The sequence below is a fragment of the Bos grunniens genome, chromosome 27 (assembly GCF_055505025.1).
Source record: "Bos grunniens cultivar Pamir isolate PY7600 chromosome 27, Bosgru_T2T1.0, whole genome shotgun sequence".
Taxonomy (NCBI): Eukaryota; Metazoa; Chordata; class Mammalia; order Artiodactyla; family Bovidae; genus Bos; species Bos grunniens.
Window position 1 is genome coordinate 21240828 of NC_141191.1, and position 21868 is coordinate 21262695.

Here is a 21868-nt window from a genome sequence, read left to right on the forward strand (position 1 = left end):
TCTTTGGAAAACCTACTTTCCTCTCTTATGGCGACATTGGTAATATGTAACTTGATAATTTACAGCTAAGGTCTTTTTCAACTCTTGACATTCTTCAGTTGTATGATCCTAGTGGTGTTGAGAGACTTAATGTTAGATAATGTGAGAATCTGATGGGGGAAAAAAGCTGATTCCAATGTTTTGGGGGTGGGGAAAAAGGAGAATTTAATTACGATTAACGTTAGTAGGTAGGAGGTTGTCTAATTGCCCAAGTTACAACTTTCAGCAAGAAAATGAAAATGTGAGTGCCATTGAAATTCAGGAGGACAGAGCTGCAGGTGAGAATTTGGGGTTCATCGAGATAGGGCAGTGGTTAAAGTAGATACAATAGACTCTCCTGGAGAGGTGGATGTGTAAAAATTTGGAGCCAAGGCATGGACTTAGGAAATGCCCAAGTTCAGGAAGCATCAGGATAGTGTGGTTTCAAGGATGCCACAGAACGGGAAGTGTCCATACATGTCTTATAGAAAAGTAGATGTTCTTGCTACAAAAAAGAGCTAGGAGTTTGAGTGAGAACCATTTAAGTTTGGCAAATAAAGAGTAAAGATGAAAGTGAAAGTCGCTCAATCGTGTCTGACTCTTTGCGACTGCATGGACTGTATTTTCCATGGAATTCTCCAGGCCAGAATACCGGAGTGGGTAGCTTTTCCCGCTTTTCCCTTCTCCAAGGGATCTTCCTAACCCAGGGATCAAACCCAGGTCTCCTGCATTGGGGGAAGAGTCAGGCAAGCCCAAGAATACTGGAGTGGGTAACCTATCCCTTCTCCAGAGGATCTTCTCAACCCAGGAATTGAACCAGGGTCTCCTGCATTGCAGGCGGATTCTTCACCAACTGAGCTATCAGGGAGGCCCAAGGATGAAAAGGACAGATGAAAAAAGAATGCTAATAATATAGCACCACCTGCTGTTAGGCATTAGGTATTTTTGAATTGTTTTTCTCAAATGGACTTCTTCCTTCCTATCTTGGTTGTTTTTTAGTTTTCACCTAGTTTTTATCTCGGTTTATTTTTTATTATTTTATCTCACCTAGTTTTTATCACACACCTAGGCTTAGTGTGTGAACACACTAATTTGTTTACTTTTAAATCAACAGTATTGTGGGAAGTCATATCAATTTGTTTATCCCTTGATTTCAACATTGCCAAAAGTTTCTGTCTCAAATGACTCTGTGTCACAGAAGCATGTATGTTAGTCACTCAGTCGTGTCTGATTCCTTGAGGCCCCATGGACTACTGTAGCTCATCAGGCTCCTATGTCTATGGAATTCTCCAGGCAAGAATACTGGAGAGGGTAGCCATTCCCTTCTTCAGGAGATCTTCCCAACCCAGGGATGGAACCCAGGTCTCCTGAGTGTCCCATCTGAGCCACCAGGGAAGCCCATGTCACAGAAGACCCGAGTTAATTCCTTCACTGTTATAAGATCACAGGAATCCTTCCTGCGTAATTCTGAATATTCATTTTACATCTTGACTCACTTGTTCATCCCTGGACAAGGAAATGGCAACCCACTCCAGTATTCTTGCCTGGAAAATTGCATGGATTGAGGAGCCTGGCAGGCTACTATCCACGGGGTCGCAAAGAGTCGACACGACTGAATGACTTCACTTTCACTTGTTCATGTAGGAGCTCGGGTTTACAAGCTTAGAGCTTTTGGAATGAATAGCCGTGGAAACTTTTTGTCTTTTTTTCAATCCCCAAGGAAAACCTGCATCCTTGAAAACAGCGCAGCCATCTCGTGTGAATCTGCCCAGATTGCTTCCTAGACCCAAAGCGTCTGTGAAAAACCCTGCGCTGCGGAGGACAGAAAGCGCCTCCTCTGTCGCCAGCGTCCACAGTGAGCTGAGCACTTACAGCAACAACTGTAAGTCAGTCTTACGTCAGACTTCGGGGCCTGTTGAAACTGTAGTTGTGAGAGAAATCTAATGAGCTACCAATTATCAGGATTTTTGATTCTGTGATTTAGGGAAAAAATGCACATCCCGCTTCTCCCTTGGAATTGCTAAAAAAAAGTTTGGCAGGAGAAGAAAGTTGTCTCAACGACATTCTCTTTTGATGAATGTGCTAGGAAACACTGACATACTTATCTGTTGAAGGCATGTGGGTGTTTTTTTTTTTTGTTATTGTTGGTGGTGGTGGGTTGTTTTTTTTGTTTGTTTGTTTAAGGAAAGAAAGTGATCTAGGAACTGTTGGAACCCAACTGGAAATCAGAAAAATAGGTAACTTCAGTTTCATTTGCTTTGTAAACGGCCGCATTTTGTAGAACCATTTGTTCGTTTGTTTGTATTTCCTAATCTTAAACTTTGGATGCTAGATTCAATGTATTAGGAGTGAATATTTTAACTTCAAGCTTAGTTTTAAATAATTTAAACAGAATATTTGGGGGATTTTCAATTAGTATGAATTTTGTTTTCTGTGTATAAAATGACATAGAGTTATTTTCTTAAATAGTAAGTTGAGTTATCCTTTTCATTCAAAAGATGTATTTGGTCTTAGTGTTTATTTGCTCATTTCCTTTTTCATTTCTTTCAACAGTAGCTCATGGATTTAACAAATGTGAGGAATTTTGGAGTGCCTGCTGTATATAAGCAGCACTGTAGATGCTGGGAAGGATATGAGATATCAGAGAAATTGTCCCTCTGGGAAAGATAGTTGAGGATAAAGAACATGTTTACGTGGATAACTAGAATATCAGATAAAACAAGGAATAAGGGAGTGGTGGGGAGGAGGGGAGTTCTCTCTGCCTTAGAGGGAATCAGTTTCTTCTTTCTGTGAGAGGACAAGGACAGATTGGAGTCATGTTATTGAACCTTCTGGGTGTGGAGCACCTTACAGTGTTACTGTACATACTTTCTCTGTTTTTTTCTCAAATAACTTCCATTACCCTGATTTTACACGCGAGGTAATTGTGGCTCAGAGAGGTTGTCACTGGTCCAAGGGCACTCAGCCAGCATGTGACAGAACTGAGAAAGTTTATGGTTAAGACTTGGAATTAATGACTGAAAGAATGAGCACATTTCCAAGAGGTTACTTAGCAGCAGGATCTGGTCTCCTATGAGAGTAAATAGTTGTATATAGGAACTTTAGGGACCCTGGGATATGTTACTTGCAGTGAGATGGGACCGTTATCCACTTGCTACTTGAAGTTTGAAGTCGTGGCAGATCAGAGGGTTTGCGTTTATCTGTTGACTCTTGATTTGAAAAGGTCATTGACATGTGTATTCCCTTAAGGTCATTGCATTTGCAGCATTCTCTGTTTGTAACAGGAAATGTTAAAAACAAAACCACCTGAACAGAAGCACCCAGGTGCTCTCAGGGGGGCCTGGAGGGTTGTGTAGTGTTGGCGCTTGTGACCCTGGCAGGAGGCGCATCCGTAGAGCCACTGCCCAGCGTCCCCAGCGACAGCCATGTTGCCACGGCCCCGCTCAGGACCGCGTCTGACACTCCCAAGGAGGGTGTCACAGTGCTTTTGTCTGTTCCTTTTTGTCTTTTAACAAAGGGGCTTCCCGTGGACCCACAGAGCCTGTCTACTGGCTGTGTGTCCCTGTCTCAGATGAAGCGTTCAAATGAGTCTCTTTCTTAAATGGATCCACTAGCCGGTTTAATCTGTTCTGTGTAGTGCCTGGGAGCTTAGTTTTTTTTTTTTTTTTCCCCTGCTCCATTCTAATTCACTAAGAGCAAGCATGAGGAATAGGAGCGTGAACATGGCTGCAGTTTTCCTTGCTTGAGCTTGCTGTGATCCTTTTAAATGACTATACCAGGAGGATTTCGCAGCTGTACAGAAACGGATGCGTCTTCGAAAATATTTATCAATTCTACATTCTCCGCACCAGCCGGCTCAGAGAGGCACTACGATGCTACCTTATTGACATTGCTGGTTCTGGGATCCTACACCCTTTGTATAGTTCCTTTGTTAGCCACGTTTACTGGCAAAAGAAGTAGGTCGACGATTTCTGGTTTGATTCTTTCTTTGTAAGCATGCTTAAATTTCCTTCAATAAATTGACTTAGTATCTCTCAATTGCTATCTTTATAACTCGTAATTTGTTAATTGTGGTATTTCTCGGGCATGTTTATATTGAAGTTGTGAATAGTTCTTCACAGAACCAATTTTATTGTGTGTTTTGTGTTTGGGAACTCGGATTAAATATAATTCAGCAATGTTGTCGATGTTCTTGGCACATGAGATTACTTTATAAAAGACTAGTTAATGGTCTCATTTGTGATGAAACAACTGGTAGTTTTTGTTTGCCCAGTCGTTGTGTGAGTATAGGGAAAATACTTTCCTAGACTTAGAATCAAATCATCACATTTTAATGCTTTTACTTATATGCTATCTAAAAATATTTAAAATGTGTGTTTTTTCGGAATTACCTTCAAACGTGAAAAAAATCATTTTGAGCTGCAGTGTTTCTGATTTCTGATAATGATCATGGAACGATCATGATTTCTGGTCATGTTAGGAAATAACCTTTCGATCTGTGTTTTAAATTCTTCTGGGGTGAAGCCTTTGGATGCTTTTAAAGAACGTTTCCTTGCTTTGTTTGCTCCTCTCTTTGTGATGTGATGCTGTCAGTGCAGTCGCTTCTGAGATGACAAGATGCTCTTAGAAAATTCTGGGTTGCCGTGCTTAAGGATGCTAGAGAAATAACACGACCAAGTTCTAAAGCAACTGAATCAAAATGTATAAGACAATAAACACTTCTTTTGTGGGGGTTCCAGCAGGTGCTTTGTGTGTGTTCTTTTCAGCATAGAAAATTTTTAAAGTTACAGTGTTGATTTTTTTTTTTAACATATATTAGTACAAAATTTAATCTGGTAGTTTCTGTATCAAATATGCTCATTTTTAGAGGTTAAATGTTGTAAGCTCTTCCAGACTCAGAGAGCTAAGGTCCAGTTTTTAAGATCATTGGATAAAAATACGTTATATAGTGTAGGTCTTGTAAAGAGGGGAAGGTTTGAGGGACCTTTGTGTGAGTGTAGAAGGCGGTCTCAGGGGAGTCAAGAATTTTGCCATATTAGCAGATATGAAGCCCAAGAGCATCTTACACCTTCCAGTTTGGCCGGAAAAGCATGATGAGCACATTTATTTTTGAGAGACAGATGGCAAGGGGAAATGAAAGGTTGCACGCCTGAGCTGTCTGCACTGTTTGGGAGACGGAACGGGTGAAGGTAAACTAAAGACATGGAGCTTTCTCTCCCTTCACCTTCACGGCCAGCCCTGGTGCGCGCGGCATGGTACGGTAGAAAAGAGCATCCGAGTTGAACTCCTGCAAGCTGTCTTACTAACTCATGGAAGCTGGACAGTCTCACACCCTCTTAGCCTCAGTGTTCTCACCTGATGAATGGGCGGGGAGACCCAGATTGTCCTAAATCCCCTAAATCCTTTCGGCGGCAAAGGCTTCTGCCTACCTTTAGTTTTCTTCATGATGATAAAATGGTACCTAATAGCTTGGAAGAAGGGTGTTTGGAGCAGGGATCAAGGTGATGGAGAGAAGGATCTGTCTCACTCGCCTTCAGTCCCGTCCTCATTGCTGAATGGCAAGTGGGTATTGTGTCACCTGCCAATACCGGTCAGTTGGTGAGAATCACCCGGACAGCAGTGAAAGTTTTCCCAGCTGCTTCCAGGTTCAGAGCAAACCCAGCGTGGGTTTGACCACTGAAGCCTGCCTGAGGTGAGGCAGGCGGTGAAAGGCAGGTGGTACATACGTTGGCCCCGTGTTCCAGCACATACCCAGTACTTAAGCACATCCGAATGGACGATTGAATAAGAAAATACTATCATCTAGACTGGTGTTTTGTCTTCATTCTTTTCTGGACTGTGTCTGAGACCTTCCTGTTAGTACAGGGTTGGGTGATTTTGCGTTTGGAATTTGAGAGCTTGGACGTTAAGTCGTGATTTGATTCGAAGCCAGGTGGGCAGAGGATCTGGCGCAGTGGGAAGTGTTAAGCTGATTCATCGAAAGTTCGGAAAACAAGCAGAAGGTTGGCTCCGTGTGTATATACATGTTTTTTAAACAAAAACAAAAACTAACGTGGAGCAGGCGCTAGAGTGTGGTGTGAAGTGTTAGTTCTCAAATAACAGTTTGGAACAGTGGAAGCCTTTCTCTAGCAGGGAAATCTTTTTCCTTGTGCTTGGACTTCTCTGGAAATCTCTTCATTTTATCTGTAGACTCGGTCATCTCTGTCATTTCACTTGAACCACATTCTGCGTGTGGGGAAATGAAGGATTCACGAGCATCTGTTACTCTGGCATAATCAGGGCAGCTAAGACCAGGGCTGACAACAACATGGGGGCAGTTCTAAAACGGTGTGTATTAGACCTGGCTGAGGCATGGGCGATCACTCGTGGGACCTCACACGTCGAGTTTACAAACCAGCTGTCACGGAGTGGCTGTGCCTTCTGGAGCACTGTATTGGGGAGAATTCCCACTGGGTGTTTGGCCTCAGAGGGACCCCGCGCCCGTTAGTGGGGGTCTGCGCTGTCTGCACACTAGGGGTTCAGACCCTCTCCTGCGTAGACAGGTGACACGATTCAGCACAGCTGGGCAGTGGCCCAGTCAGGACCAGGATTCAGATAGTACAGGCTCCATTCCCTTCCTCGACACTAAGGTGCTTCCGTCATTCTGTTGGAACTTGTGCCGCTGAAGGGTTTATCACTGGGACATAATAACTCTAGGCGAGAGGAAATGCAGACATTCTCAGCATACCCAGCCGGCTGCCCAGCTGAAATAGAAGGCGGGAGAAATATTCTCAAGGCATCGTGCCTTGTAATAAAGGTCGTCCTTCCAGTTGGGGTTTACTGGAAAGCGACAGGCCAGCTTAGAGGAGAGCTTTAGAGAACTGAGGGATGTGTAAGTGTTGGTCACAGGTCAGCACATTAGTAACATGGGAGAGAATGAAGGGGGCATGTATAGTAGATGATCAGAGAGAGAGAGATGTGTGTGTCTGTGAGTGTGTGCATATGTGTGTGTGTGTGTGTGTGTTTATGTATGTCATATAAAAATGGAAGTGTATGTGTTTATGTGTGTGCATATGTGCATATATGTGTGTGAGTTTATATATGTCACATAAAAATGGAAGTGTGTGTTTATATGAGTGTGTGCGTATGTGTATATATATGTGTGTGTGTGTGTGTGTGTGTGTGTTTGTACCCCAAGTCAAGCTCATTTTTATCCTTGTCGTAGGGAATGTTGCCCCTCATGTGTTAACACTGATGCGATCGCATGCCGGCAGGACTGAGCCTCCAGGGTGGCGGTGAGACACCTGGCCCCCAGCGCCTCCTGTTCTGCACATGACTGAGTTGGGAATATTGTCCCTCATGAGAAAAGACTTTTGCTTTCATGACAAATCCTCTTACCGAGTCCTTTGGAAACTGAAAGTCTTTATGTTCAAAACTTAGAAATAAAACATGTGGATTTACTATCATATGAATTTATAATATGTCTGTAAGTTAAATTCAATTTTTCAAAATTTGAATAGGCAACTTATTTGCTGCTGAATATAGCTTTCAAAATGTGTCAAGAAAAGGCAGACTCAGATCCAGATTGTTGTAATACATGGTTGATACCAATAACGTCTTTCACTTCCCTTCATAGATTTTGATTTAGTGTAGATGGAAATGTTGATTGAAACCCAATATCCATTTTATATGAAATTCTAAAAGACATGCTCTATGACACTTTGGTTTTGTTTCTTTAAGACTATGAAGTCACTCCCCATCGGTTCTTTAAAAAGTTATGTTGAATTTTATAGTAGTCATATCTTTAGTGTTTAACATTTACATTAGCTCCCTGTCAGCTTTGGAAAACTCTATGGCACCCCACTCCAGTTCTCTTGCCTGGAAAATCCCATGGACGGAGGAGCCCGGTGGGCTGCAGTCCATGGTGTCGCTGAGGGTCGGACATGACTAAGCGACTTCACTTTCACTTCTCTCATGCATTGGAGAAGGAAATGGCAACCCACTCCAGTGTTCTTGCCTGGAGAATCCCAGGGACGGGGGAGCTTGGTGGGCTGCCGTCTGTGGGGTCGCACAGAGTTGGACACTACTGAAGCGACTTAGCAGCAGCAGCAGCAGCAGTCTCCACGTTCTAGGGAATAAGGGAATTGGAAAGGATAGGAAATAGACAGAAACTTGTCAGCAGGAGGGAAGACTATGTAGATTGGGCCTGATATTAAGTGTTACCTGGGCACAGGAAGAACAAACAGATGGCTCCCTGTAGGGGGGACTTGACATTGATCAGGGCAGAGTGATGGCAAGTCTTCACCAGGTTCAAGTGTGACATCCTTCAGGACTCTTGTAGAGCTGGACAGTTTAGCCTAGGCAAAAATTTCTGTCTTCAAATTTATAAATATTAGTAAATAGGGTTGACATCTCATCCCTTTGCAGAAGTGTGAAGTGAAGAAAGGGATCAAGATTGGTGATAAAGACCTTTGTGATTGTAAGTGTTAATAATTAGAATGGAATTGGATGGGTAGAATTGGGTGTTGAAAATTATTTTGAAACAAATGATTAAAAAGTCCAGTCTGGGTTGGCAAAGGGGGAAATTAAGCCTGGAAACCAGGTTGTGAATGATCAGACCTCCAGCCCAGTAAGTATATGGTGACATAAACATGCCGGGGGTTTGTATGGAAATGGATAAAAAGGTTAACTTTTATGGGAATTGAAAAAACTATAAAACTTTCTAAGTATTTTTCTTTTGATTTCTTTTACCCCTTCTGAGATGTGGAGAGAAAAGGGCAAAGTGCGGTGTGTACACTCTTGAGCGTTATGTGTAACATGGTAACCTCTCAGCAAGAGCCAAGCCAGCGCTGTTAAAATTCCTTGTAGGAGCCGAGCTCCTGGACAGTGAACTTTTTCAAAGATTATTCATTTCTGGAGAACTAAGAAGAGAATTTCAGAATGAAAGGACATACTGATGCCTTTTAATTAGGTCACTGCTGCTGCTCTTCTCTCTGTTTTTATTACCACTTACTAAAATTGGAAACGGCCTTTTTGATATATGTAATTTTATGTGTTATTTTTGGCTGCATTGGGTCTTCGTCACCGCAGGTGCTTTCTCTAGTTGGAGTGAGTGGGGTCTACTGTTTGGTTTTGGCCTCGGAGGCTTCTCAGTGCAGTGGCTTCTCTTGTTAGGAGCACAGGCTTCAGGAGTCGTGGCTCTCAGGCTGCGGAGCACAGGCTCAGGAGGGGTGATGCACAGACTTAGTTGCTCTGCAGAAGGTGGGATCTTCCTGGATCAGGGGTCAAACCTGTGACTCCTGCCTTGGCAGGTGGATTTTTACCACTGAGCCACCCAGGCAAGTCTCTGAAACAGCTTTTTGTGTTATCTTTACATGCCGATACTATTGTTTCCAAACCTTTCCTTTAAGGTTTTGGACATTTAGCGTGATTCTGAAATGTAGATAACACTCAGCCAGAAACAGTGCAGTAAGTGATGGGGGTGCTGGTTATGTTCCTAAAGTGTCCATAGTCCTCTCAGCCGTATCAGAGCCGGGAACACTGTTTCATGGGACCTCATTACGGGCCCAGTGCACCTTTCCCAAAAATGCAGTGTGAAAATGCATTCTTACTGAATTCAGAGCACAGGAAATAGACCCTGCTTCTTTGTTTCGCTTGCCTCTTCCCCTGCTCCTTATAAACCTTAAGGATACAATAGAAGATTTGGGTTTTTTTTTTTTTCAATCCAGTGGGAAGCTATAAATATGAAGAGAAATTTCTCATTTAGGGAGAACCTACATAAACATACACTCTACACAGTTGTCTCATGTAACTGAAAGATACTTAGTTTTTCATTGCCCGGGGCTCCAGTCATTACTGTGCAAAAGAAGAAATACAAGTAAGCAAGGCATCTGTTGAAGGCTTTGTCTACAGGTTACTCCATGGTATCAGATTTTCATTCTGGTAGACAATCGAGTTACAAATTATCGATTTTTTTAAAGGTGTGTTTTTATTTCCAAATGTCACTGTCTTTTGATAATGCCAAAATTGCCTTTAGGGTCCCAGTGAAGACAGAGAAGCAAAATCAGAGACTAGCAAAATAGCAGACATCCTTTCCAGGACCATTGACATATCAGACCTAGAATAGAGTATTTGGTCACCTTCACTCTGACCTCCTCCTAGGAAATAGTGTAGGTCTGGTTCTGCAGGAGCCTCCTTTTGCTAGTTAACTGTCATGGACTCAGAATTACAGCATAGTCTAAGCACAGGTGGCTAGTCTCAAATTTGCTCCAAAAGTCCTTTATTCAGTTCCTTTAACGCCTGGAAACGTCCCCCCGCCCCCAACCCCGAGTTAATTCCTGTGTGAGTGAGAGAAGAAAGGTTTGCATGGAATACAGGAGATGCTTTTATTATTTAGGTGGAATTCCATTTTCTGTTTCAATTCTGAGGCTTAGGCACCTTTGTTCTAGGGCAGATGTTGGAGCTTTAGCTTCTTGCGGCAGCGGAGAAGGGTCAGAACCTGATCTCATCTTCACAGCTACAGATGAGCTTGAGGATAATACTCATCCCTCGGTACCATGGGGGATTGGTTCCAGAACCCCCGAGGATACCAAAACACCTCCCAGGTTTCATGTGGGATGACAGCTGCCCTGGACCTGAGGCATGAACTTGGGCTGTGCCAGGATGTGTGATCACCCTGGTTACATCTTACCCTGCATCCCCGTGAACAGGAACTACCTGTTGTCTGTCTTTGTATCCCCACCACCCAGTAACGACCAGCAGGTGGTGTAGGTGCTTAGTGAACACCTGCTAATTCAAGGGGGACAGATAGGTCACGGAAGAGTCATACTGTGGTTATCAGTCAACTGAAATGCACTTTTCTGTTCTATTCTAGCTGGTAATGCCGCTGTCATCAAATATGAGGAAAAACCTCCAAAACCAGCATTTCAAAATGGCTCCTCAGCATCCCTATATCTGAAGCCCTTGGTACCCAGAGGTCACACGCACTTTCTGAAAACTCCTCCAAAAGGTATGGGACCTCCTGGTGAAGAGAAGAGGAAGATGAGGCTTTTCAAATCCTTGGCTTGTAGGAGGTTAAAATGTTGACAGCTTCACAGTGTATCGGACTTTTATTTACAAAAAGTCTGAGAAATAAAGCCATAACAGATTTTATACTGAGGGAAGCTCTTCTTGTTCTGAGAGTCTGCTGGTTCTGTAGCTAAAACTTGATACACAGAAATCAGCAGATAGAGAAAAGCTATAAGGTGATAAGAAATAAAACTTCCAGAGTTAAATTATGTGAAAGTGGCGATCTATAGTAATGGCATAGAAATGCATGGTTTACTTCATACTTTGGGTCCAACCATGTTATCCTCACCCCCGCCACCCCACCGCTTTATTTATCTCTTTTATGAATCACTCACTTTGTAATTGCTGCAACTATGAAGGTTAATCTTCAGGTTTACAACATAAGTGGTGTATACTTCTGGGGTCACCAGCCTCTGGAATCTAATGCCTGATGATCTGAGGTGGAGCTGATGTAATGATAATAGAGATAAAGAGACAATAAAAGTAATGCACTTTAATCATCCCTAAACCATCTCTCCACCCCTCAACAACCCGCCACCCTGCCCCCAGGTCTATGGAAAAATTGTCTTCCATGAAACCAGTTGCTGGTGCCAGAAAGGTTGGGGGACCACTGCTTATATGGAATGTTCTCTTGCAGCTTTATCACAGTGGAGCTGAAGCACATTAACAGTTGTTATTCAGTGAACTGAAAGATTGTTTAGCTGAAAGAATAATTGTGAATGAGAAGCTTGAGTGGTCATACGTGAGGCATATTTATATTAGAGAGATTAAAAAACACAGAAAGTTACACAGTTCTCCTTCATCCCATCGACCACGAATAACCGCTCCATTTCCTCCTGTTCGTTTCTTTTGCATGTGTAATCATTTTCCTTTTGTTTCAAGAAAACTCAGAGCATGGTATGTACACTCTCTTGTGCTGCGCTGTTTTTTATTAATTTAGTAGTTATGTCATGAGAGCATCTTCATTTTAAATGACTATGAAAGTGTCTCCTGTTTTCTAATTCTGTGGTTCCTGAACACAATTTCTGACTTTCACTGTGGCACCTTATACTGGGATGAACATCTTTGAAGGTGAACATTGTTCATTGCTTCAGATTCTAGTTATATCCATGAGGTTTCCCTACAAGAGGGATCACTGAGTTAAACTGTATGAATCTTTGGGAACTTCTTATTATGTCATTAAATAACGTTCCAGAAAGGTGTTAGTCTCTCAAAGCAGTGTGTCTGTTGCTCTGCGTCCTTCTCAACATGTGTGTATGTGTGTGTGTGTGTGTGTGTGTGTGAGAGAGAGAGAGAGAGAGAGAGAGAGAGAGAGAGAGAGATGTATGTATGTGAAGGTTCCTGTGGTAACTTGAGGCTGATTACCTATTAGTATTTACCAACATTTTTTCTTTTCTATTGAATTCAAGAGAGAATAGGTACAGATACTGGCAGAAAGATTCTTCCAAGTGCCAACAGGTTCTCATCTCTCCAAGGTCTTAAATAAACTTCTGAGGCATCAAAAGACCCCTTGATGGGATGACATCAGTTTATGAAATCTGTGTTTTTTATTGATGGATGATAAAGCCTCGTGATCTGCACACACACTGGTACCTGGAAAGAAAATGTCTAACTTTGAGACTAAGGCCACTTGCAGAGTTAGAATAGCTTGATTCCTCGGATACCTTTACAGAACAGAGAACCTCAGTATTCTAAAATGCCCTTTTATTGAATTTATGAGCTTTTGTATCACAGAGGTTTTACTTGAGTGGAAATCAATGCTTTCCATTTACAACAGCCACATATTTTGAGAGATTATTGTCTCTGTAAAATTCCATGGATAGAATGTGGCAACTGTTCTTACTGATCTGCTGGTGCTTTGCCCTAGAAATGACTCTATAATGTCAGGAAAACGTGCTCATGATCTCCTCGTGACTGACTTTTGTAGCTCTGTGCCTGTCACGACTCCTGGTTATATTTGTTTTTCAGCTTTATAGGTGTATAATTGACAATGAAAATTATAATAAATTTGATTTAATGCATATATACATTGTGAAAGAATTCCCCTGCTAACAATTTTATATCATATCCATTTGAAGGAAGAGACTTTCTTTCATAAAGTCTGGCCCTTTTCCTGATCTGTAAGTGGTGGAATAGCATAAAGTATGTAAGACACGTGTAAATTCAGTACTGTTGAATTTGAATTTCAGCAGTTCTTGAATTGAAAAAACACTGTGGTTTGTCCTAACATATTTAATTGGTGACAATGAATAATATCACCATTAAACCATTAAACTACCATTTTGATCTTATTTGGAATGTCTTTTTATGCTTGAGAGGGGGAGCTTTATTTGTAAAATGGTTTATTGTGTAATATTTCCTGTAAAATGTGTATCTAATATTTCTCTTATATTTTAGATCCTTCAAGAAAAAGTCTATTTACAGCCTTGAATACAGGTAAGTGACCGCTTTAAATACAGATAGAAGAAAAGAATCATTTTATAAAGTTACATTATCAAGTACTTAAGTGTATTCACAGTGATTTTTCACTAGTTGCTTATAAACATACTTTGTTTTGTCGCATAAACATAACTGCTTGTGACGTTGGCTGGCATAGGGTTAAGGCTTGGTGAACATAGTTGCTAAGCCTTCTGATGCAGAAGGATGGTTTATTAATCACAGCTAATTTGCTTTTTTAAGTAATGCTTTTTTTCCAAATGTGGAGCATATTTATTATTCAACATGTGGAGATATGGAGAATATACTTTTTCTAAGAAATACGTGATTGTAAAATGGATAGTCTTTAATGGTTAAATAATCTTGTGATCAGGTTTAATAGTATCAAGCAGTTAACATTTTTCTTTTCCTTTTCACACTTCTATGGAAAAAAATCAACACCTATCTCTAAGACTGTCTCTGAACCTTTGAACATCAACTGGGACTTTAAAAACTTGGTCTCTTGAAGCCAGAGAAGATTTTATAAACTGTACTCATTACAGTTTCTATGTTTTATCTATAGCTGGTTAGGTCCCTGTCCACTACTTAAATTCTCCTCCTTAATATGTGGATATAAGACAGTTTTATGGCTTCTGAGTCCATTGAGGATTACAAGAGCAAATCAAATGGCAGAGGCAGAAGGGTATTACTATGACACACTGATTACAGATTATCATGCTTCATGGTAGCTCTGGGAGCTATGGATATAAAGGTGAGCCCCAAATGAGTAAGGGTTTTGTCTTCAGAAAGGTTCCAGGAAAGTTGAAGGATTGCACAAATAAATATACAATCACAACTGCAATAAATTTTAGGAAGGAGCATTGCTGGTTCCTAGTTAAAGGCTATGATGTAGTGAGGCAAGCCTGAATAGGAGGTATAAATTTGTGGACACCCCTCACCCCAACCCACTGTATATTAAAGAAAATGGGATGGATAACCTTACATATGGAATAACTTGATGCTCCTGAGGCGTGCTTGGTTTCCTCAGCTTAGTCAGCACGGCAAGTTACAAGCTTACCTGTTACAGGCTCTCACTTACTATAGAGCTAGAGAGGACCCAGCCATGCAGAGCAGTTTAAATTCTAAAGGCTTCCAAGAGCCTGAGTTTGAATATACATGTTTACCAAACCAATTTTTAAAGCCCAAAGGAAACTCGTCTGTACACAATGAGATTTTTATTTTCTTTCATTTTAAATTTCCAGCACATCCTAGGATTTAGAAGATAAAATATTGCAGGTGGATTCTTTACCACCTGAGCCACCAGGGAAGCCCAACACGCTACAGAATGACTATATGCTAAATCAGATAACTTTTATCTGAAAGCGAGGTGATAATTCTGGGTTTAACTGGGAAACTTCCCAAGTGTCTTCCAAAGTGGCTGCACTGTTCTACATTTCCATGAGCTTTTCCACATCTTTGTCAACACTTGCTTTTGTTTGTTTTTAACTCATTTTTATCAGACTACAGTTGATTCACAATGCTGTGTTAGTTTCTGCTGTACAGCAAAGTGATTCAGTTATACATATATCCACTCTGTCTTAGGTTCTGTTGCCATATAGGTGATTAACGAGTATTGAGTAGGGTTCCCTGTGCTACACAGTAGGAATGAGTTATCTCTTTTATATACAGTAGTGTGAACACATGTTTTTGTCTGCTTTTTTTTTTTTTAATTTTTATTATAGCTCGTGGGTCTAGTCTAGATCTAGTGTTAGTTGCTCAGTTGTATCTGACCATTTGTGACCCCATGGACTATAGCCCACCGGGATCCTGTCCATGGGATTCTCCAGATAAGAATACTCAAGTGCATTGCCATTTCCTCCTCCAGGGAATCTTCCCAACCCAGGGATTGAACCCGGGTCTCCTGTGTTGTTGGCAGATTCTTTACCATCTGAGATACCAGGGAAGCCCTATTCTAGTGGGTATGAACTGGTATTTCATTGTGGTTTCAATTTGCATTTCCCTGATGGCTACTCAGATGTTGAGCATCTTTCAGAAGCTTATGAGCCATTCATATATCTTCTTTGGGGAACCACTTATTCAAGTCCTTTGCCCATTTAAAAATTATTTGTATTATTATTATTGAGGTGTAGGAGTTCTTTGTGTATTCTGAATATTACGCTCTTATCACATAGATGAAATCTTGTGAAATCATTTTCTCCCATTCTGTAGGTTGTGTTTTCATTTTCTTTCTTTCGTTCTTTCTTAATATTTCTTTGGCTGTGCCAGGACTTGGTTATGATGTGTGGGAACTAGTTCTCTGTCTAGGAATTAACCCTGGACCCCCTGTGTTGGGAGTGTGGAGTCTTAACCACTGCACCACCAGGATGTCCCTGTCTTTTCATTTTCTTGATAACACCCTTTGAGGCATATTTTTAATTTTCATGAGATCCAGTTTATGTTTCTTCTTATGTTGCTTATCCATTTGGCATTATGTCCACGAAGCCATTGCTTGTACAAGGTCATGAAGACCTATACCCATGTGTTCTTCTGAGCATTTCACACTTTCAGCTCTTATACTTTGTTGCATTTTTGAGTTAATTTGAGTTAATTTCTGTATATGATATGAAGTAGGGGATCCAGCTTAATTCTTTGCATGTAGATTTCCAGTTGTTCCAGCACCGTTTGTGGAAAACACTTCTCTTTCCTCCACTGAAGTATCTCGGCACCTTTGTTGAAAACGGTTCGCTGTGAACATGAGGATTTGTTTCTGGGCTCTCTAAGCTATCCCATAGGCTTCCGTGGTGGCCCAGATGGTAAAGAATCTGCCTGCAATGCTGGAGACCCAGGTTCGATCCCTGGGTTGGGAAGATCCCTTGGAGGAGGGCATGGCAACCCACTCCAGTATTCTTGCCTGGAGAATCCCATGGACAGAGGAGCCTGGCGGGCTACAGTCCATGGGGTCGCACATGGATCTACGTGCCGATCCCCATCAGTACCACGTTGTCTTGCTTACTGTGGTGTGATGAGTTCTGAAATCAGAAAGTGCACATCCTTCAACTTGTGCTTTTTTCAAGATTATTTTGACTGTTCTGAGTCTCTTGAATTTCCATGTGAACATTGGTGTCAGCTTGTCTATTTCAGTAAAGAAGTTGGTTAGGATTTTGATAGATATTACATTGAATCTGTAGATGCGTTTCTGGAGCATTGGCCAGCTTTACAATATTCAGTATTTTGATTCATGAATATGGGGTGCCCCCCCCCCCTTTTAGTTACGTCTCCTTTGGTTTCTTTCAACAACTTTTTGGTAGTTTTCAAAATACAAATTTTGCAGTTCTTTTGGGAAGTATTTGTTGTGTGACATCTCTGTGCTTTGGGAGCTGCTATTGATACTGGTCACAGTGAAGGAACTAGTTAAACAAGTCTAATATGCCTGTTCTGTGCAGCTTGGAAAGGCAGTCTTAATTTACGTCTCAAGTCAGTGATTACATAAAGTATTGTAGGGCTTCCCTGGTGGCTCAGTGGTACAGAATCAGGAGATTCTCATTGGTCAGTGCAGGAGACACGGGTTCGATCCTTTGGTTGGAAAGATCCCACATGCCACGGAGCAACTAAGCCTGTGTGCCACAACTACTGAGCCTGAGCTCTGGGAACTGCAACTCCTGAGCTCGTGCACCACCAGTACTGAAGCCAGCACTCTCTATTGCCTATGCGCCGCTGCAAGTGAAGCCACTGCAGTGAGAAGCCCACACACCACAAGTAGAGTAGCCCCGGCTCCCCACAACTAGAGAAAAGCCCTCACAGTAACGAAGACCCAGCACAGCCCAGAATAAATAAAAATATAAAGCATTGTAAAGGATATTTGTTTTCATAGGCATAGCAATAAAAAAAATCCTCCAATATATATCGCCTTTCTACATGTGGAAAAACTATTAGCATTAGGCATTTTCCCTTGTCACATTGTGGGAGAACTGTGATGTCTTGTTTCCAAAGCCTATCACTGACACTTAATGTAACAGTGACCCTTGATAGGGAAGGTCATCACAATGGCAAATTAACAACTGACTGAGAAAAGAAATGGACAGTATAAATCACACCATGGTTTTGTCTGGCAAAGCCTCTAAACCATGGATTAGAAATAGGGCATAGGACAGAGTTTGAGAACGCCTGCCTTCAGTTAACCCTGCTCTAATAATTGCAGTGGGAGAAGCTGTATTTTAAGGGGTCAGCACTGTGATTTAATCTAGATTTTGAGTATGAGCACGTATTTTCCAAAAGTCATAAACTTGACTTTTCCGGGCTTCTCTGCTGGTGGTTAGTGGTCATCATTATTTAAAACTGACTGAGTATTATGGTGAGCCTGCTCAGGAAAAGCACAGTGTGTTGGCTTTTGGAAGAGCAGCTTAGAAACTGAGAAAAGTGAAGTGTTATTGCCCAGTCACATCCGACTCTGCAACCCCATGGACTGTAGCCCGCCAGGCTCCTCTGTCCATGGAATTCTCCAGGCAGGAATACTGGAGTGGGTAGCCTTTCCCTTCTCCAGAGGATCTTCCCGACCCAGGAATTGAACCTAGGTCCCCCGCATTGCAGGCAGATTCTTTACCATCTAAGCCACCAGGGAAGTCCAGATGCTCAGAAGTAGTGTCCTAACAGCAGTGACTTTTTGGATGGATCATGTAACCTCTTAATACTAGTTTTCTTTTCTGTGTAATTGAAATGATTGATCCCTAAGGCTTCTCCCTGCTCTCTAAGCCTGTGATGGCAAAGCACGTTGTCTTTCTATTCTGCTTGCAATGTCATCTTGTACATTGTACAGAAGACATTGCCTCCGCATACAGACATGCTCCTCTGAACATTAAATCTTATGGCTCTCAGATAGTTTTCTTTTTTTAAAGCAACAAACTGTGGTGGAGATGAAAACTGAGCAACTTCATATCTTTTCATTTGTGTACAGTAATCCCTTGACTTGAATTATAGCAGTTTGCTAAGTTCTAAAATGTTTAGCCTGTAAAGGTTTAGAAATCACCCTTTAGTATTTTTAAATTTGTGATTTGAAATAAAATGTAGATAACGTTATATCCTGCTGTCATCTAACACAAGCAATCACTTATAATGGCTATTACACTTAACATATGCAGCAGCATTTAACTACTCCTCTTGTATATTTGTGGTACTTCTGTATCACATTCACACATGATCCTGTGATGAACATCTCTACAACGAATACCTTCAGGGGTTAGGGAATTTTTTGTGATAGATGCTTTTCTTTAGTTAATTAGTATATTGGCTGTGCTGGGTGTTCGTCTCTGCACTTGGGCTTTCTTTAGTTGCAGCGAGTGGGGCCGCTCTCTGGTTGTGGTTTCTTGCTGCGGTGGCTTCTCATTGCAGATCACAAGCTCTAGAGAGCACAGCCTCGATGGTTGTGACATGTGAGATTGCCCTGTGGCATGTGGGATCTAAGTTCCTGGGCCAGGGATCGAACCCCTGTCCCCCTCATTGGTAGGCAGATTCTCAACCACTGGGCCACCAGGGAAGTCCCCTGTGATGGATTCTTGTAAGTAGTATAAACAAATCAAAACGCATGCATATTTGTCACCACTTCGCTCAGCAAATTGTTTTCCAAATGCTTCATATCCCTTTTAAGCATGACTGACAACACAAAAGAGTACCGGCTTCACCATTTTTTTTTTTTTTAATTTGACTAGTTTAGTAGTTGAATGTTTTGTGTCACTGTTTTAGTTTCAACCTTTCATCAGTTACATCAAAGACAGTTCCATCACCTCGTGGGAAAAGGAAGAGGAGCAGAAAGAGAATGAACTTGGCCGGCATTGACTATTGGTGGACACCTTGGGATTGCCGCATTCCCCTGGTGTCCTGATCTTGCGTTCATTGCTAAGCCTCTCCAAAGGCTCAGATTTCTCACTTGGGGACACGAGCATATTTCGGGAGGACTTCCCAGTATAGATGTATTTTATGTAGAGTTGTTATATAAAAAGCTCTCAAAGGATAGCTGCTAGGAGACAGTGACGAGGATAATCCTTTTCATTGTTCTTATGATTCTAGTGACTTACTATTAGAGCTCTTTTCCAGGAGAATGAATTATTTTAAATCCCTTAAGCAAGCAGGGAAAATCACTGAAAGTCAAGAACCACCCTCTTGGGGTCTAGCTGTTGTCATTTATTTAAAGATGATGATGCTGTAAGATTCTCACCAACACTGACTCTAAATAAAACTTGGTTTGCTGTTTATAAGGATGATGCCATGCATACCGGGTACTATTATTATGTGGTTCTACCCCACATTAAAGCTGTTAGGGATGCCAGAGCACCAGAGTTGTATTTATCCTGCTCTCTGATTATTTTACACAAGATCATCACTTTCAGGTGCCTTGGAGTCTGCCTGGGGAAAGTAGAAAATGCATGCTCCTTCCACCTCCCCCCTCACTAAATCCAGCTCAGGAGGATCGGGTTGCTCTCTGTACCCCCTCTTGCAAGTGTAGAGAGATGGTTGAGAATCGCACACCTCCTCGGATGAGGTGCCACCAGCGTGGCCAGTGTTTCTTTCACTGAGAGTAGGGGTGAGGCTGTCCTCCTCTGGTTTTATGATTATAACTGTCCTCTCCCACTTAAAAGGCAGATGGTGTTTGAGGAACGTGTGAAGTTTGGTATTCAAATCAGGGAAAGCGTGGATTGTTGGAACAAGGATCATCTGTTTATCAGGAGCTAGATTCTTAATTCACACACCACATACAAATATATTCCAGACTGAAGTTTTAAACAAACATCAAAATGCGAGCATGAAAAGTACAGACTTTACAGAAAAGACCTTTCCAGGAATGTCACTATGAAAGAAAGGATTTCTAATTATGACAACAAAAGGTTTAAACCTTGCTTTTGTCAAAGAAATTTTTCTAGGCATGGAGATGGATGTTAGCTGTAACTGGACTTGTGATTGTTTCACAATATTGACAAATAACAGACATATGTCAGCAGTACCACAGGTTCAGTTTCAGACCACCCCAGTAAAGTAATTCTCGATAATTTTTGGTTTTCCATTGCATAAATGTTTACATTAAAGCTCAGCTGGTAAAGAATCCGCCTGCAATGCAGGAGACCCCAGTTCAATTCCTGGGTCAGAAAGATCCCCTGGAGAAGGGATAGCTATCCACTCCAGTATTCGTGGGGTTTCCTGGTGGCTCAGTTGGTAAAGAATCCACCTGCAGTGTGGGAGACCTGGGTTCGATCCCTGGGTTGGGAAGATCCCCTGGAGAAGGGCATGGCAACCCACTGCAGTATTCTTGCCTGGAGAATCCCATGGATAGAGGAGCCTGGTGGGGTACAATCCATGGGGTTGCAGACAGTCGGACATGACTGAGTGACTAAGCACACATAGTCTATTAACTGTGTGATAATAGCATTATGTCTAAAAAAGGTACGTATCTTAATTTAAAAATACAAAATAAAAAGTGTGAAATTTTGCAAAAAGTATCACACAGTGACACAGACACATAAAATGTGCAAATGCTGTGGGGAAAAATGATGTCGATAGCATTGCTCAACATGGGATTGTCACAAATCTTCTGTTTGTTTTTTTAAAAAAATACCCCCACAATATTTATGAAGAGCAAAAATCAGGATTATGCTTATACTGAATCGTTCCTAAAACTCCTAAAACTAATGTCTATTATATCTTAATGTGCTCCTAAAACTAATGTCTATTATATCTCAACCGAAAGCCATTGTAAACAGTAGTAGGGGTCACACCACAAACTGGGACAACATCAGCAACCTGTTGACTCCAGTTCAGGCCATTTCAAATCAGGGTAAAGACAACTGCACGTAGGAAAGTAAACAGATCATCAGGGAAATGCAAATCAAAACCTCAGTGAGATACCACCGTGCACCTGTCAGAGTGGCCATCCTCAAAAAGACCACAAACAGTAAACGTTGGTGAGGATGTAAAGAAAAGGGAACCCTGGTGTGCTGTCAGTGGGAATGTAAATTGGTGCCGCGCTATGAATATGGAGTATGTTTTAAAAATAGAACTATATGATTTAGCAGTCCCATTCCTAGGTATTTAGCCAAAGTGAAGTGAAGTGAAGTCTCACAGTCATGTCCGACTCTTTGTGACCCCATGGACTGTAGCCTACCAGGCTCCTCTGTCCTTGGGATTTTCCAGGCAATGGTACTAGAGTGGATTGCCATTTCCTTCTCCAGGGGATCTTCCCGACCCAGGGATCAAACCTGGGTCTCCCACATTGTAGACAGACGCTTTACCATCTGAGCCACCAGGGAAGTCCCTGTTTAGCCAAAGATAATGACAACTCCAATTCAAAAAGATACATGTGCCCCCAAGTCCCTATTTAGCCAAAGATAATGACAACTCCAATTCA

The 21868-nt window shown here is 41.7% G+C and overlaps 1 protein-coding gene across 16 annotated transcripts in view; it reads left to right on the plus strand.

Annotated features, from left to right (window-relative positions):
- Nucleotides 1-21868, plus strand: part of MTUS1 (microtubule associated scaffold protein 1) — a 188100-nt gene that overhangs the window by 95398 nt on the left and 70834 nt on the right. For 12 of the 16 annotated variants that reach the window (XR_015156297.1, XR_015156296.1, XM_086380637.1 and 9 more), the window contains exons 4-6: nucleotides 1739-1900; nucleotides 10871-11005; nucleotides 13462-13500. Coding sequence is in view for 13 of the 16 variants with exons in the window: in XM_086380637.1 (XP_086236763.1) it covers nucleotides 1739-1900; nucleotides 10871-11005; nucleotides 13462-13500 (336 nt within the window). In the remaining 3 variants the exon portion in view is untranslated. Of the gene's footprint in view, nucleotides 1-1738; nucleotides 1901-10870; nucleotides 11006-13461; nucleotides 13501-19215; nucleotides 19731-21868 lie in introns of those variants that run through there. The other 4 variants (XR_015156298.1, XM_086380642.1, XM_086380641.1 and 1 more) reach the window with 2 other exon arrangements.